The 17,695-nt window shown below is 35.0% G+C and overlaps 1 protein-coding gene across 1 annotated transcript in view; it reads right to left on the bottom strand.

The window, feature by feature from the left end:
- Positions 1-133: 133 nt before the first annotated feature.
- LOC150077075 (uncharacterized) overlaps positions 134-17,695 on the bottom strand; it is an 85,026-nt gene continuing 67,464 nt past the window's right edge. The window contains exons 3-4 of the mRNA XM_090386864.1: positions 13,130-13,185; positions 134-514 (exon numbers count right to left, since the gene is read on the bottom strand). Of these exons, the coding sequence (XP_090242990.1) occupies positions 377-514; positions 13,130-13,185 (194 nt within the window). The 3' untranslated portion in view covers positions 134-376. The remainder of the gene's footprint in view (positions 515-13,129; positions 13,186-17,695) is intronic.

The following is a 17,695-nucleotide window of genomic DNA, read 5'->3' as shown; positions in this document are numbered from 1 at the left end:
TTGATTTTCACACAAACTGTACATTAAAATTTCATCTCCCTCACCTGTTGAGAGGAAAAAATAAAATAAAATAAAAAATAAAAAAAAAATCACAAAACATTATATTATCTGTATTTTTCAAAATAACATAACTATATTAATTCATTCACTTTGCTTGAAGCTTACTGTTCTTCGGTCTTGCAGCATTCAATTTACAGCTTGGCTTGAGGCATCATGATGAAAAAGCTGTACAGTTCCCTAAATGACAACATGTTTTAAGTATCACTAATCTTTAAACACACATTCAACAGTCCCATGTAATGCACAGGATATTTTTCTATTTAATATGAAAGTTCAGAAATAAAAGGGAGTGCAATGAGGACATAAGCCAATCCTTTCATCTTAACCACAACTTTAATCGAAGTGCATCAACACCATTCAAATAATATCGGAAAAGACGCTTATCTCGAACAAAACCTAGATTTTCATACAGTCTTAATGCTGGTTTATTTGTTATTTCTGTCTCCAGAACTACCTATTGGAGGGAATAAATAAAAAAATAAATAAATATATAAAACGTCACTGGTATCAAAAACATTTAATTAAAAAACAAATTTTTTTTAAATAACAAAAGGGTAGAGAAAGTAGAACCTTTTTAATTGTTAAAATAGTATGTTAATTTCTTAAATATCTAGCAGAAAATAATTCTGATATGGACTAGGCAAATTAATAAAATTATGCTGTTCTTTCAGTCAGTCAGTTTATTTTCAGACTATATTCATGCAGACACCTTTTTTGTTTTCTTTGTGGTTTTCTGCAGGCATTTCTGGAAGGTGTCCAGAGAATATCTCTAAACATCCTTGACTTTATTCAAGAGAAATATATGAAGGAAAAAAAAATCTCTCATTACCACACTAATTTCATTTACTATTATACAGATATTCAATTTCTGCTGACTGTCTTTTCAATAAGTGTTTCCACTAAATTTACAATTTCCACAATAATAGGACTGCTATTTACTCTCACTGACAGAAATTAAAAATTTTCCATATTCCTTCTTAAATCACAGAATGTGATGCAATCTGCCAGCATTAGGAAAGAAAGCACAGCTAACATTTTATTAATTAGCACTTTCAACGAAGGTACAGACAATATGATAACGTCTGGAAGCTTAACATCAGCAATAATTTGGTTATCCCACAAATATTAATGGTTGAAGGAGCTAATGACAAAGAATGATAAATCATCCAGACATATCTAGCTTTCATTAGCACAAAAATGAAACAGCATATTTTATAAATAGTACAAGTTTGTTTTGGTTTTGTGTGTGCATGTGTGTGTTTTCCCCATTACATAACATATATTATTTGGTTATAAAATAAATTGAAAGAACAATGTAACATAAAAAGCAAAAAATTTGTTTACACCCCCGGACAACCAAATGATAGGTGAAGTATACAGAAAACCAGCAGAAAAGACAAGTCACTGTTTAATGTGCCAATAGAAATTTTATAAATTGCATTCAATTTAAAGAATGAAAAGATGTGAGCAATTTCTTAAATTAATGCTGACTCAACAGATAAAAAACAAAAAAAATTATACTGAAAAAAATCTGGCAATAATTACAGAATAGAATACAAATGTATAATGATTCTATTTTATAATTACCATTGGCTTTTCAGTTTTCTCTGACTTCGTAACATTTCGTTTAGCAGTTTGCATGCAAGCTATCTCACATTATAACCAGGAAAGGAAATAGTTTTCCTTATGAAAGAGATTATGCTAGCATCAAATTATCTCCAGCCTCAGGGCAATAAGTAAACTTGCTGTGGTAAACAAAGCAGAAACTTGTGTGAATGCGACTGACCATGAAGGCTTACCTGAACTTTAATATAGGTTTAGTAAAAACATAATAAGTATCTGAAATCCAAATATTAATTAAAAATCATGCCTGTTAAATACTGCTTCATTTTCAATACATGCTGAATATAACCAAAACACATTTATGGACACCAACAATTGTGTCAAATCCTTTGTCAAATTGTAAATATTACAAAAACAATAGGCATACTTTGCCCATTTGGGCATCTTCAACATAATGCCTGAGTGAAAAAAATATATTCTAACTTTTTATACTTATGATTTTACAAAGATTTTAACAATGAATTGTTGATACCATAAAATCTTGGTTGAAATTATTTCTTTTATAGAACCAAGTTCAGGTCTGGGATACTCTAAGGGCAAGTATGCAATGGAGAAGGCTAAATACTACTGAATTAGTATTAGTATCAAGTAGCAGCAAATGATGCTAGAAAGTAAGTTTATACAGCATCACAAAAAAAAACCCTATCTGCATCATCTGTCCATCCCTTCTAAAAATTTGTCTAGTTCTTCCTTCAAATTATTCACACTACTCAATTTCACAACACCAGGTGGAAATATGTTCAAACAATCAACTATCCACTGCCTTAGGTAAATTTCTACAATCATCATTCCTAAATTTAAATTTATATCCCCTCGTGTGTGCTGTGTGAGCAAGAGGAAAGATGCCATCAGCATTCAGCTTACTCAATGCATTTAAAGCCTAAACATCTCAGTCAGACCCCACAGGTGCCCAGTTTCCAGACAGGGCAATTAGCAGAACTGACATCTTTTTTGGTACCCCTTTGTTCCCCTCACTAATCTCGTTGAAATTCTCTGCGCCTATTACAACAGATCCATGTCCTTCCTAAAATGAAGCTTTCAGAGCTGTATGCATTATTCAAGATGTGGCTTAACCACTGCATTATGCAATGGTATAATCGCCTCCTTATCTCTGTATATCAAAACGCTGACAAAACACCATGAGCTGTCCTAGAAGCCTGTCTCACTAGTCAGAGAGCTATATATCTGACTGCACAATTGGCCCCAAGTCTTTTCCACTACCCTCAGTATGGTATCACATAGTTGGTATATTATTCTGGGATTACTGCTACTCATTTTCAGTACCCTGCATTTGTTAAAACTCAATTGCCACTTCATTTTTATTAGATCTTGTTGCAGTAACTTCAACTGCCTCATTTTTCTAGATCTTGTTGTAGCAGCATTCCCTAATTACTGTCTTTGACCACCCTGCCAACCTTTGTATTGTCTGCAGACTCAGATGAGCCTATATGCTTTCACCAATATTATTAAGAAATATTGAGAGCAACAATGAGCCTAGTAAACCCTGTGGAACTCCATTAATAGCATTAGTCATCACTTGGTCCTTTGTCTTTCCCACCCAACTACCCCTTTAATCATAGCAGTAAATTACCCATAATGCCACACTGCTCCAATCTACACAGCTTTTTTATGTGGTACATCATTAAACTTTTCTGAAATCTAGTGCAATGCCAAAATTATTTTTTTACATACAATCACTCTGCAACTACATCACAGCATCCAATCAGATTGGTCATACAAGATTGTCATTTAACAAATCCATGTTGTGACTGCATTCTTGTCTAGATGGTTATGTATTACTTCTTTAACCAGTGACTCCATTATTTTCCCCTATAACAGAAGTTAAACCAACAGGCCTGGAATTATTCATATCACCCTTTGAATCTTCCTTGTGAATAAGAGAGACATTTGCTTCTCCGATCTATAAGGACGTCCCCTGAATCCAAGGATGCACTGATAATTATGGCCAAAGGCCTGCTTATCTGTTTTGTTTGTTATTTGGTTTTTAGGAGCATTAGCAACTAAGGCCATATTGCTCTGGGGATATGCAGTGGTCATTCCCTGACCTTTCTGCATCCTCCGTATTTGGTGGTCACAGGCTAGAATCCTAGTCCAATCAAGAAGCGTGTGCTACACGCTGCTGCTCCTGCCAATCTGGCTACGGAGGCGCCAACCTGTTTCGTTGTTTCTCTTAATATAATTGGATAGATCCTATCAGATGTTTCAACAGTTTCTCTTCCACTTTCTTTTCAGTTATCACAAAATCATTTAACTCCATGTTAGAATTTGATACACTTTTCGCATCCCCATCCCTAAACAAATTCATGTGTAAACATAGAGGCAAAACACCTATTCAGTTTGTCAACAACATGCATTCATATTCCATAATCCATACATATCTTATGGACCAATGTGACTGGTCCCTTCCTCTTAGTGTTTTACATAAATAATAAAGTCTTTGCTACTTTTCTTTGCATTCATTTCCAGAGGCTTCTCATTATCTGCCTTAGCTTGTTTAGCCCTCTTGGTGACTTAACCACAGACTAGTTTATATCTATTGAAGGTTCTGTATTGTTTGATAATTTATAGGCATTCCATGCATATTTCTTCTCTGTCATTAGTCTCATCAGTTCATCTGACATCCATTTGAGTCTAAGTCTTGAACAATATCTCCTAGTTGGTATAAAAAGCCTAACAGCTTTTACAATTCTCCCCTAAATGCTTCCCATTTAGAATTTGTTGTTGATAACATCAGTTGGTCCCACTGAAGAGTTTAAAAACTGTCTAAGACCATTATAGTCCCTTTACAAAAGTAAAAGACTTTCCTTTAGTCCTGGACAGTAGTTACAATCAATAAACGTACGAATTAGTAGTACAGTAGAGTCCTGATTAACCGAGGTGAACTGTCGAAAAATTGTACATGCTTTGTTATCAAAGACAGAGTACACAGTTCAGCACATAGCGGGAACTCACACCAGTTGACTGCTGATCTGTGCTGATCGTTTACATTTGTTGATTTTGTAACTTTTTACTCTCTAATTTTAAACATTTAATAAAAAAGATTTAAAAATTTTACTCTAATTTTTTAAGTCATGTTTCACCTGTTATTAGGGTTAGTGTAATCACTGAGTGGAAAACGGAAGTGTTGTTGTGTCTACAGATATGAAGTTGAATACAATCAAACGCATGGATCTTGATGAAGAGTGCACAGAAGGAGAAACAATAAAAAAGTGGCTAGCGACTAAGGTGTTGGTGAAGGAACTGGAGGAGAAAGAGAGTGGAAATTGAAAAATGGTGTTCACAAAGGGCACTGGTATGTGATAGAAAATTTGAATGGAAAAACAATAAAGAAAGGAGAATTTGAACAAACTTCCGAAGCTCTTTTTTTTTTGTGGTTCACACAGATGAGAGACAAAGGAAGCCCTATTTCCAGACTGATTTTACAAGCTAAAGCCTTAGAATTTAATAAGCATTTTAATGAGGGGGAAGAACACTTCACCGCAAGTATTGGTTGGTTGGATTGTTGGAAAAAAGGTTTGGAGTTAGGAATCTGAACATCACCGGAGAAAAAGCATCAGCTAGTACAGAAAAAATAGCAACATTTATTGCTAAATTAGCAAAAATTATTCAAGATGAAAATTTGAATTTGGATCAAATTTACAATTGTGATGAAATGGATGTGATGAATTATAAAATGCTCCCATCCAAAACACTTGCAGCTAGAAAAGAAAAATCAGCTCCCAGTTATAAACAAAGCAAGGAGAGAAATTACGGTATTGGCAGGTTCAAATTCATCAGGGGAGGGGGGGTATAAACTTAAACCAACTCTCATTGGAAAGTCGAAGAACCCCCCCCAGATCTTTAAAAAAAAAAATTGTAAAATGTTTGCCGGTTAACTATGCAAATTTAAAAAAAAATGCATGGAGAGATTCAAAGTTTGTTTAAAAGATGGTTTCACAAAGCATTTGTCCCTATCACAAAGTCATTTGAATATTTGAATGAAAAGAAACTTCTCCATAAAACACTTAATTTTAGACAATGCTCCATCCCATCCCATCCAGATGAAAGTGAACTAGTTTTTTGGTAAAAACAGAGCTCTGTTTTTGTCACCTAATATGACATCCCTTCTTCAACCTCTAGATCAAGGTGTTTTGGAGAACTTGAAATGCAACTGCAAGTAACATCTCTTAAAACATCTGCTACAAAATCTTGAAACAGGGAACAGTGTTGTTGAGAATCTTAAAAAAAATAAACATCAAGGATATTATTTACTGGTTGGCAGAAGCATGGAATGATGTTAAAACATATACTCTTATTAAATCCTGGAAAATTATTTTATGCTCCCAAAATGAGGCCAACAAGAAAGAGATGGCAAATGAAAATGAAAGAGCTGAGGAAACCCTTTTAGAACTAGTCAATAACTGTCCTGTTTCAGACACTCTTACTACAGAGGATATTAAAGAGTGGATGAATTCTGGTGAACAGCTGGAAATGACTGATGACATGATTGTAAAGCTTGTTGAATACAAAGATGAAAGTGAAGATGATGAAGAGTGCACTGAAACTACAAAAAAAAAGACACACAGGGAAGGTCTAATTGAGTCAGCTTTATGTTATATTGTACAGAAGGAGGATATCACATCATATTTTGTTACTTAGGCACCTACAAAACACAGCATCTAAAAAGCAAGGGGCTTCTATGAAACAGAAACCCATTAAGGAAGTTTTTATATGATATTAAGATGTAGTGCTAATGAGTGTAAGGGACATTTTTCTAGTTTATGACTTAATTTTTATACATGTACTATTATTTTTTAATTTTTGTAACAAAACAGTTGTAAATAAAATTAAAACTGTTTTATTGTACAATTTAAGTCATTATGTTCAATAAGTAGGTCTAACCTAAAAAAAGTGTACATCATCACGATAATGTACTGAAATCCAGTTTATTTAATAATTTACCAAACCTTGCATGTTATCTGAGGTTCCCTCAGTCAACATTACCTGAGATAATTGGGACTCTACGGTATATAGTATATGAATTAGTACATATATGATACATTTCTACAATTAACCCGCCACATGTATATACGTGTAATATATATTATATTTGGTCCTTCAGGTTGTCACAGACATTCTCTCAGATATGCCAGACAAGCTGTACTTGCTACCTGGGAGTCTAAAATGCTGACGCAACTGATATTCGGGTGACACTCAAGTCAAGTGGTTCCAATTTCGGAGAGGTCCAGATGGTCTGTGACAGCCAATCCTTTGCTTGCACCTTCAACAATGGTGGGACTGTTAGTAATCCTAGATATAACCTCCATGCACAAGTACATGGTGGGTGACCACCCAGGTGTGAACCAACGTAAGCAGGGGTCGAGGTGTGGTGCCCACACCACATGGAAGAATGGCACCCCTATATGTTACCAGGAAGTACTAGGTGGTAGATGACTCTCATCAACTGGTGCAATACCACCACTTTGCTTATTGGAGGCTTGAAGTGGTGGAACCCATGTTTAGTCTCTAGAGCTAAGTTCTGATCAACCCTTCCCTATCTCTTCCATCATGCAGTATGAGTGATGACTTTTGAGGTTATGATGAACATCGTGGCGAGATCCAATATTCCTTACATTTCGAGGGTACAGCTCTAAAACAGTGTTCGCAGGCTGGCCGCTAGTTAGTACACCGGATCGAACCTTTTGGTAACTCTAGGAGGCTTCCGGATCAGCTAGTGTATAATCTTGCTACCTCTACTCTGCCAGATAGTGATTGGAGGGAGTCCGAGTAGTGTGTATGCCGGGAGCATTGTCAAGGCCACGTTATGTCAAGGATCTGGGTATATTCTTACCATGTGTACGCCATATCCAAAAATTTCATTACTTCATACAGCATGTCCCATACACCTTTTCTTACTACTGAATACACCATGAATTGTCAAACTAATAGAGCAAGCTTATCTGCGAAAAGATCTAAACCTCCCAAGCACTTCCTAATTCATTTCACAAATATACATGGTCTCAATTCTAATCTCAACGATGTCCATCTCCACTTGCAGTCTGCCAAATCCCATGTACTTTTTCTGACAGAATCTCAGTTATCGGTTGACTCAACCACTTCTCATCTCAGATGCCCAAATTATTCGCTGCATGATTCCTTTCACCTCAAAGGTGGTACTTGTGCATATGTCCGTTCTGATATTCCCTGTCAGAGACTTGGCAATTTGGAATCTCCTCTCATTGATCTTCTCTGGCTTAAAATCTTTCTACTCATTGGGTCAAATTCATCTGTTGCCTCTACCGTTCTCCCAACTCCACTAATCACTTGGAGCTCTTTGACTTCCTCTCTTTGCAACTTGACTTTCTACAGTCCAACTTTCCTAACAGTCGAGGTAATTTTCCTTTGTGATTTTAATGTTCACAACTTCACTGGCTTCCATTTTCTAGTCACACCGACCCAGCTGGTAGAGATGCTGAGGCTTTCGCGATTACTAATGACCTTGCACAGATTGTTCATTTACCTACAAGAATACCGGACAATCCTAATCATAGAGCCAACACGCTTGATCTTTTTCTCACAAACAACCCTTCTAAGTACACGGTCGAAGTGAGAGGTCCTTTAGGTACTTCAGATCACAATTTGGTGATTGTCTCTTCTCCAATGGAACCTTTATCTCATGGCTATCCCCAACTTCATGTTGTTTGGCATTACAAGAATGCAAAATGGGATGACTTGCGAGATTTCTTTTCTTCTTTTCCTTGGTCGGATTACTGTTTCAAAACTTCTGATTTCAACGTTTGCTCAGATCGTGTCAGCGAAATTATTCTTGCAGGAATAGAATCCTTTATCCTACACTCCACTTTAAAATCTCGTCCTTTATCTAAACCTTGGTTTTCCAATAAATGTGCTAAGGCTATTCAAGAGAAGAATGTTGCATATCGTAATTGGCTTGTTTCTAATTCTTCAGTTTCATTTTCTACCTACACCAAAGCTTGATACAATTGTAAAGCAGTTATTAATCAGTCCAAGCTAGAGTTTGAACAGGCTAAGAGTAGAAAACTTGCTTCTTGCCCTAATGGTAGTCGAGCATTCTGGTCTCTTGCCAAAGCTATTGACTGCAACTTTTGCCCATCTCTGCTCCCACCTATGTCCAAACCAGATGGTTCTGTTGTCACTTCAGCTAAGGATAAAGCTGACCTGCTAGCATCCCATTTTTCTTCCAACAACTCATGTATTTATGATCTTGGTAAAACATTTCCCACCATTCCCAATATTCTCCATTCAATGCCTCCTGTGGTCTTCCGTCAAAAAGGATGGCAGAAGGATTTTGACGAATCTTGATGCTAAGAAAGCTCCAGGTCCCGATGGTATTTCTCCACTTGTTCTCAAAACCTGTGCTCCTGAACTTACTCCTATTCTTTGCTGCCTTTTTTCACTTTCTTATTCCAAAGGTGTTTTTCCTTCTGCTTGGAAATTTGCTCATATCCAGCCAGTTCCTAAAAAGGGTAACAAATCACTCCAATCCAATTATCGTTCCATTGCAATTACTTCTACTCTTTCTAAAGTAATGGAGAAATCAATTAACCACCAACTCTTAAACTACCTAGAAACCTTCCTTCTGATGAACGACTGCCAGTATGGATTCCATCAGTGTCGATCCACTGGTGATATTCTGGCTTATGTTACCCATTTATGGACTAATTCAATGGAAAGGTTCGGTGAAAGTAGTTCGGTAATGGAAAGTAGTTGCTCTTGACATCTCAAAGGCTTTTGATCATGTTTGGCAGAAAGGTCTACTAAACAAGCTTCCATCTTATGGTTTGCAACTGTTTTTAGTAATTGGTTATCCAGTTTTCTCTCTGATCGCTGACTGAGGGTGATGGTAGATGGCTCTCTGTCTTCTAACTTCTCCACTAATGCCAGCATCCCCCAAGATTCAGTTCTTTCCCCCACTTTTTCCCCCTTGTATATTAATGACCTTCTTCCATTGACTGGAAATCCTATCCATAGTTTTGCCAATGATAGCACATTGCATTCCACTTTCCATTTTGAGAAACCTTGTCCTGCTCAATCAGCTTCAAAGAAGAACTGCTAAATCCAATCTCCAGTGGGGCAAAGACAACTTAGTTGATTTCAACCTTTCTAAAACTCAGTCTTGTCTTATATCTCGCAAAAAGGATTCTTCTGCTCCTATGCTTATCTTTAGTGACACTCTGATTTATAGGCAAAATGATATATCTCTTTTGACGATTACCCTGACTTCTAATCTCTCTCTTGGCACAAGCACATTATAAATATTGTTTCTTCTGCATCTAAAAAACTTGGTTTTCTCTTTCGCTCTTGGCGTTACTTTTCTCCCAAACAGCTGCTCACTCTGAATAAATTGCAAATCCGGTCTGCCATGGAATATTGTTCTCACATCTGGGGTGGTGCCCCCAAAACCTCTCTCTGGCTTCTTGATTCCATTCAGAAGAAGGCAGTTAGGTTAATTAATCATTCATCTCTAACAGAGTCTCTCCACTTGCTGTCTCATAGATGTACTGTTTCTGCTGCATGCCTCTTCTACAGATACTTCCATGGGCACTGTTCTTCTGAAGTGGCTTCTATAATTCCTGCTCTCTCTTTCAAAACAGTCCAAACACGTGCCACCACCAGCCAACATCCATTTACTGTCCAACTTCGAACTCACAGAACCAACTTTTCATCTTCCTTGTTTATTTATTCTACTGCCATTTTCTGGAACAACCTTCCTTCATACGTATTTCCTGAAAATTACAGTCTACAAAAGTTCAAGTCCAATGTCAACAAATATCTTCTTTCGTCTTGTCAACCTGCAACCCAAGCACGGTACTAAGTACTATAGGTTCTAATACCTCTCGTGTTTGAGGTTTACATTAAAAAAATATACATATTTATGCACATATGACTAGTTAATTGCAAAAATATATCATACATATACAGGTGAAACCAGTTATAACTATGCTCGGGGTCCAAAGAATCACATCACAATATAAGCAGGAACGCGTTAGACTATTCAGGCCATTTTTCGGCATTCAAACTTCATATGTACTATCAATTTTGCTTGTATCTTTTTTTTTGCATGATAATTGCAATACTATGTCTAAGAATAATCATGCAAAGAATAATAATGGAAATAACACGCAATTGCACTGTTTCATTCGTTTAATGATGCACTGTACAACAAACTATTTGAAAAAACCTATATTCATGTTGTTAAATACACAAACACAATAAACATACATCTTTTGTCACAAAAACAAATCAATACTCACCAAAACTGCTTTTCCATGTGGTTGTATTGACTCTTATGTTCATGTTTTGAAATTAACAAACTGTCAAAAGTTCGCGAGAAAATGGAAAACATAACGCACTGTGTTCTTTCAACTACTAAGCAGATAGTTATTACTTTAGTCGTTACTTTCAAGTCTTTCATATTTTAAAAAAACTGTATCAAGGGTTGATCATTTCATTGCATCCCTCTGTTTCTTTTTATAAATTTCAAAAGGCATTTTAACTGTAAAATTGAAAGGGAATCTACCTTTTCTGTTTCAAGAAATTTAAGTCCAGTTTGCAAACCAGTGAGTGCCTCCGTGATACAAGTCAACAAGTAATGTTACAAGTCATTGATTATTGTTCTTAACAAAATCAAAGGATAATGCATACTGCAGATTTGTCTTAAACTGAAAATGTTGGCAAGTGTTCACAAGGAATCCAAAATGTTGATCTTCAGTGACTAAAAACACGTTTCAAATGATTAAAAATGGGAGCCATGCTTGCATTGCATTATAATGCAGAATCGAATTGTAAGGGATTTCATCTGTACTAACTTATATAATTGTTTTGTTTTAAAAAGCTATTTTACAATTCAGTGAAATAGCACACTGACAAATCTAACTATAGCAATGCTAGCATTTAAATCTGAGATGTACCTTTAGAAATAAGTATCCATAATTAAAATAGCTATATTAAATATGAAAAATGTTTTCATAAGATCTATTTCACTATCAACTTAAGTTTTTTTTAGATCCCAGGTAATGTCAACAGCTATCCAAATGCAAGGCCAGTGTTATACTTTAGCTTGCATTTATATCTCAACTGTCATTTCCAAAACACCAGAATAATTTTTATAGGTCTTGCTAAAGTAGTATGTCCTAGTTATTGTTGTTAGTCTCCTTGGTATTAATGGAACATTTGGCTAAACTTGTAATATCTTCACTGCCTTTAACAAATATCAGAAACAATATAGAACGTAGCTCTGAATTCTCTGTGACCAAGCCTACAACACTGGTCCATGAAGAGCAACAGCTGTTTACAGCCATTCTGTCTCTACCAATTCACCCAGGACCAGGTGGTCGGCAAGAAAGTGCAAAATTATACAGCCAAGTATTTCGAATCCATGTTGTTCTACAAAATATGGTAATAACCATGGTACTCTTTATCTTTAAATTTCTCTGACCCTATGCGGCTCCCCCAGAGTATAAACAGAAAATGCAGGCTCAAAGACTTGAATTATGGCTGAATGGTCAAAAAAATAATAGAATTACCTAAGCTGTGTGCTTATATCCATATGTTACTGCCAAATACAGCAATATTCTGGTCTTTATTTTGTAAAATCCTCTGAACCCACATAGTCAAACCAAAGTATTAACAGAAAACATAACTATCCTTTTATCTTCAGTAGTAACCTCTCTCTAATGCCACATTGCCTTAATTAAGTAACTCTGAGAAGCTGGGAACTATTTCTGAAGTTCATCCACTGCAGCTTCTCTTATTTCATCACAAGATGAAGAGACAATTCCTTGAAGTAGCAAAGCAGCAAGGTGAAGGAACGCAATTCCATGAAATAGCAAATGAAAGAAAAGCTTAGCATTTTCAATGTCAAGATACTGTTGATTTCAATTTTTGGCACTTAGCTCTTCACTGGAAATTTATTAAAAGTGTGCTCACAAGCTATAACAAAAAAAGATAAAGGTATTATCTTTTATGCAGCCATTATCAATCCACTACAGGATGGAAGCCTCCTCAACAATTTATGTTGAGGGAAATAGACCATAATCTGCCATGCTAGTCCAGTGCAGGTTGACAGATCGACCGTATTTAGCAGCCAAAGGTCTACTCAAAGAGCATGTGCTACTGTACTCTTTCTTCTGACTACTTAGCTATGGAGGCCATTAGCTATAACAAAGCAGTCCCAAAATGTTGTGTTGAAAATAAAATAAATCTCTTTCCAATTACAATTTGATAATTACTGATTATCAAAACTGCTGTTCTCTTTTTTAGTTTTGAATAAAGATAATGCAATGGATTAATTTTTACAGTACAGGACCACAATGTTTGGGAATAATTCTCTCAGCAAATCAGTCAACCTAAAGTTAACAGGAATAAAAAAAAAAAAAAAAAAAAGGAATTAAACAATTAAAATTACCTCATCTGCATTGTCAGCAACCATTGCCTGAATAGCCTTTAATACCAAATTTGAACCTATAATTAAGATATTAAAATCATCAATACATTAATCAGAGAACAGTACACTGCACATATAAAAGAATAACAATGATAAATGCATAAACTTTAATATTTCTTAAGTGGTTGTATACAAAACGTTAAGTGAAATAACACAGGCCAGTAATGGTTTTTATTCTCTAAATTTTACCTCTCATATGGCAATTCATGTATGCAGATTCCAAAAATGATATCTAATTATTGTTATCTTCTTTACTTTTACATAAGCAAGTCATTGAAACTGGGTCACATTTCACTGTGCTTTAACCTTTCTACAGGCAAATTTACCAAAGGTTCAGCTCATAACCTTCAATTTTTTTCCAGTGGGTACTGTCTGTGGAGAAAGTTTCTTCATGAAACTTTAAAAATTTCTAATATGAAAACTTTGCACCTAAATGTTTTTAAATAATAATTTGATCTTATTTTGCCCCGATTGCCCAACATTACAGTGAAACTAAAAAAGCAAATCAGAATTTTTTAAAAAGTTACTTTTTTTTGATGAAATAATATCCTATACATTTGTTGTTGTTATTATTTGGATTTTAGGAGCATTAGCAACTAACGCCATATTGCTCGGGGATATGTGGTGGTCATTCCCTGATCTTTCTGCATCCTCCGTATTTGGTGGTGATGGGCTCGAACCCCGGTCTAATCAAGAAGCGTGTGCTACGCACTGCTGCTCCTTCCCACCTGGCTACGGAGGCGCCCCTATACATTTATGTATCATTTGACATTATCATAAGTTAAGCCATATGTTTCTAGTTATCCAAGTGATAACTAGAAAGTGATTCAATTTCATCAACATCTGGACTTGAATTTTGGGAAATACTGGTATTCACAAGTTCAAACTGGACATCTGAGGCTAACAGCTGTGCTCCATCTCCTTCAATTTTCAATGTTGTTTTGTGCTGCTATATCTGTTATAAAGTGTGCCTAGTTATTAGATGGAAACATAGATAACAATTTGTGTAAAATTTTGATATTTTGACATGGGTGCCCAAAATTACAAAAAATATAAATGAAACTTAAAAATCAAATCAGAATTTTTTAAATATATATATGCAGTAAGTAGACTTACTGTGTGTGTGTGTGTGTGTGTGTGTGTGTGTGTGTGTGTGTGTGCGCACCAACTTACATAAGCCCGAGTTATGTAACTTCAGACTTATAATTTTTTTTCACTCATTTTTTTTAGGATTGTAAAATTTAAAACAGTAAAAAATAAATAAATAAAATAAGCAATCAACAATGACGAACACGGCAAGTGCAAATTGCACAAGTGAGATACGGAGTAACAAGCTTAAAAAATAGCAATGAAGAGATGATTCTGAAAATTTATTATTTTTTTTTTTATATGACTGAAGATTTCAGTGAAGGGGACACACATTTCACCATAATAATGTAAAAACCCACAGAAATCCAGCTATCATTATTATCATAAATGCAAAATAGACTGAGTTTACTGTCCATTTATAATAGACTGCACTAACAGAAAAGCCCAATAAACAGGAAACTGCAAGTTGTTTTTATTGTTTTATGGTAGCAACTTCCAGAAATGTGCTTTAGTAAAATGTGAGCTCGCGTGAGGTGATAATAGTGTTTCTGCATTAACGCTGTGAAGTTCTTTATAGAAAATTTCATTTTGACTGTAGAATAAGTGACAGCGGTACTAATAAATTTACCAACAAAAGGAAAGTGATTGATTTTGATCAGTAAATTAAAATTAAAATAATAAGAATGTATGAAAATGGTCAAACATTAACAAGTATCTCGCAGAATTTAGATTTGTCAGCATCAACAGTGAACACAATAATAAAGAACAAAGACAGAATATGAGAAGTGGTGAATGGGTTGGCACCAATGAGGTCAACTATAATAACCAAGGCTACGAAATACATATCAGTTTTTACAGTAAAATAACGTGCGTTTTTTCTTCCTTTTATGTTTTTTTTCCTTCTGTGCCACTCTGGCTACTTCACCGCTGTCCCCAGATAAAGTTTTTAATTGAACTAATTAAAAATATATAAAAAATATATAACTATTTTTCTTCATTCTTCTGAGGTTATTATGCGGTTTTTGTAATTTTGGCATATCAGGGATATAGCAGTAATATTTTATTAGTCATTCCAGAGTTATGTAAAACTCAACTTATGCAAGAAGTCCTGGAACGTATCTCTTATATATGTCGGGGACTTAATGTATACAATTCACTACTTTTTTTTTCTGCAACAAAGTACCTGAATGCAATTAAATATTACTCTGTTCTTATTCCGACTTGACTGCACAAATTACAGTAATCAAATCGGAATTAAAAAAAAAAAAAGTTTTCTATAATTACCACTCTTATACTACGTGAATATTTAGATAATTTAGATAACTAAATACCTATACATTATGGTAACGTTCTTGGAACCTTGCCAGAACCCATCCTCAGACTATACACAGGCTTGGGGCATTTTCAACTTTTATTTTTTCACACAGTATTAAATTGTATATTCATGCTGATTAACTGTTACTTTTTACCCAGAAAAAGCAATGGAATTCCAGCAAGGTTCCTGAAACATTACCTTAATTACAGGGATTATTAGCTAAATAAACTATTCTTAATATTCACGTGGGAAAAGAGTGGTCATTATAGAAAATTAGATTTCATAGAAAACCACCATGTAACATCTTTCTCCAACTATAATAAAAAATAAACCCATATTACTTTTTTTTTTTGATACAATATCATCCTACACACTTATTTATATACCATTTGATTCAAATGATACAATATATCATTTGATTCAAATTCATCATCAATCACTGGATTTGAATTCCAGAGAATTTTCCAACTAGACAAATGAGGCCAACTGTCACGATCACCTCTTCTGATCTTCAAAGCTATTTTTGTGTTGCTTCCTGTTATAAATTGTGTCTAATACTAGACTAATACTAGCTGAAAACACAGTTAAGAGATGGCAGCATGTACTACTGGCAGACAGACAATTTGTACATTAACAGACATGTTATTTTGAAATGACCTTCAAAATGTGCATATAAGTATATCCTGGAAAAGGTGAAGTGTTGATTATAGATTTTTCTAGAACATCCGTGATTCAAGAGTTCTCAGTCATTTCTAGATTTCTTGCTGCCAGTTACAAGTGGTGGAAGGGGGGGGAGGTATGGCATGAATTTATGAATAGCATTTGCTGAGAAGCTCTCCATCAGCAGTGAGATGCTTCAAATCATTTTTCTGAAGTTCTAAAACGATTTGGAATTCACAAAAAATGCAATTCTTTTTTGCATTTTTTATGAATTCCAAAATATGTACAGAAGTGGTTTTACAGTTGCACAAATGTACAATTTCTGTATGGTCCATGTTCAGACATTTTTCTTTGCAATTTTCTTCATTAGTGACATGGCAATAAGCCTAGACTTTTTATGTTATATCTGTGATAAATCTGCTATAAAGAAACAAGCAAAGGAATTAAACTTAGGGATCGAGACAAATCATGGGCTCCACATAGAGTTGACAATGACTGTGTGACAGAATTGAGATGGACAAAAGTTAGAAGTTTTAACCAAAAGTGTCTAACGAGCCTCACTTTTTGACACAAAGTGAGCTTAACAATTTAAGGGATGAGCTATCTAAAGGAATCTTGAGAAATTGAGTCCATAATCGGGATTAAAAACTTACTTTATCCAGGAATTTCATTTTACTGGTACAAAAGAGAAAGATTTCATATCATATTTTTCTCAGATGGATTATTAGTTTATTGCAACAAACTTTCTCATATTTATATTTAAACTTAGAAGCTTATATCTATGAAGCAAGGGCTGGATATTGTTCAGTGAATCCCACAATAGAAGTGTAAAAGGACTCCTCTAGGTTGACAATTTATCCACATCTTTTGTACATTCCATTTACATTAACAAAATATACACAAATCTGGATCTTGTGAATAAAGAGAAACATAATGAACTTAGATGGCTTCTCTGTGAAGAATTAAAAGTCTATGGTACGTTGCTGGACCAACAACAATACCAAAATTAAATGGGACAGCACAACATTTATATTGTAAATAAAAGCAATGGTCACAAACTTAGTCAGATAAAGGTACCAAAAAAAGTGAATACGAAAGTTTGGTTAACCTGAAGAGTCCTACCACTTCTGCTTTATAGAGAGCTGAGTTTCACGAAGCAGTTCACAAGTCTTAAACAAAAATGGAGCACATTTTCAAGTATCTATGTAGTAAATCCCTTCTTTAAGCTATGCTTCTTAAAGAAGGGACTGTGTGTCCTCAGATAACAAAATTGAATTCAGATGAACAGTCTGAAAGAGTTAAGAAATATAATCATCATCATCCAAATATGTTATACCCAGTGCATGTGCAAGTGTCTATGATAGTACAAATCAATCCCTCTTTAACTATCAGCCTTCTATTCACTATTTTCTTCCATGCTATCCTACCTGTTAGAGTTTTAGCCTTCCCAGAGTAAGACCACT

The sequence above is a fragment of the Mastigoproctus giganteus genome, chromosome 12, assembly GCF_048544385.1.
Source record: "Mastigoproctus giganteus isolate SK-2022 chromosome 12, ASM4854438v1, whole genome shotgun sequence".
Classification (NCBI taxonomy): domain Eukaryota; kingdom Metazoa; phylum Arthropoda; class Arachnida; order Uropygi; family Thelyphonidae; genus Mastigoproctus; species Mastigoproctus giganteus.
Note: the sequence above shows the minus strand (reverse complement) of the source record. Positions and strands in the feature narration are given on the sequence as shown.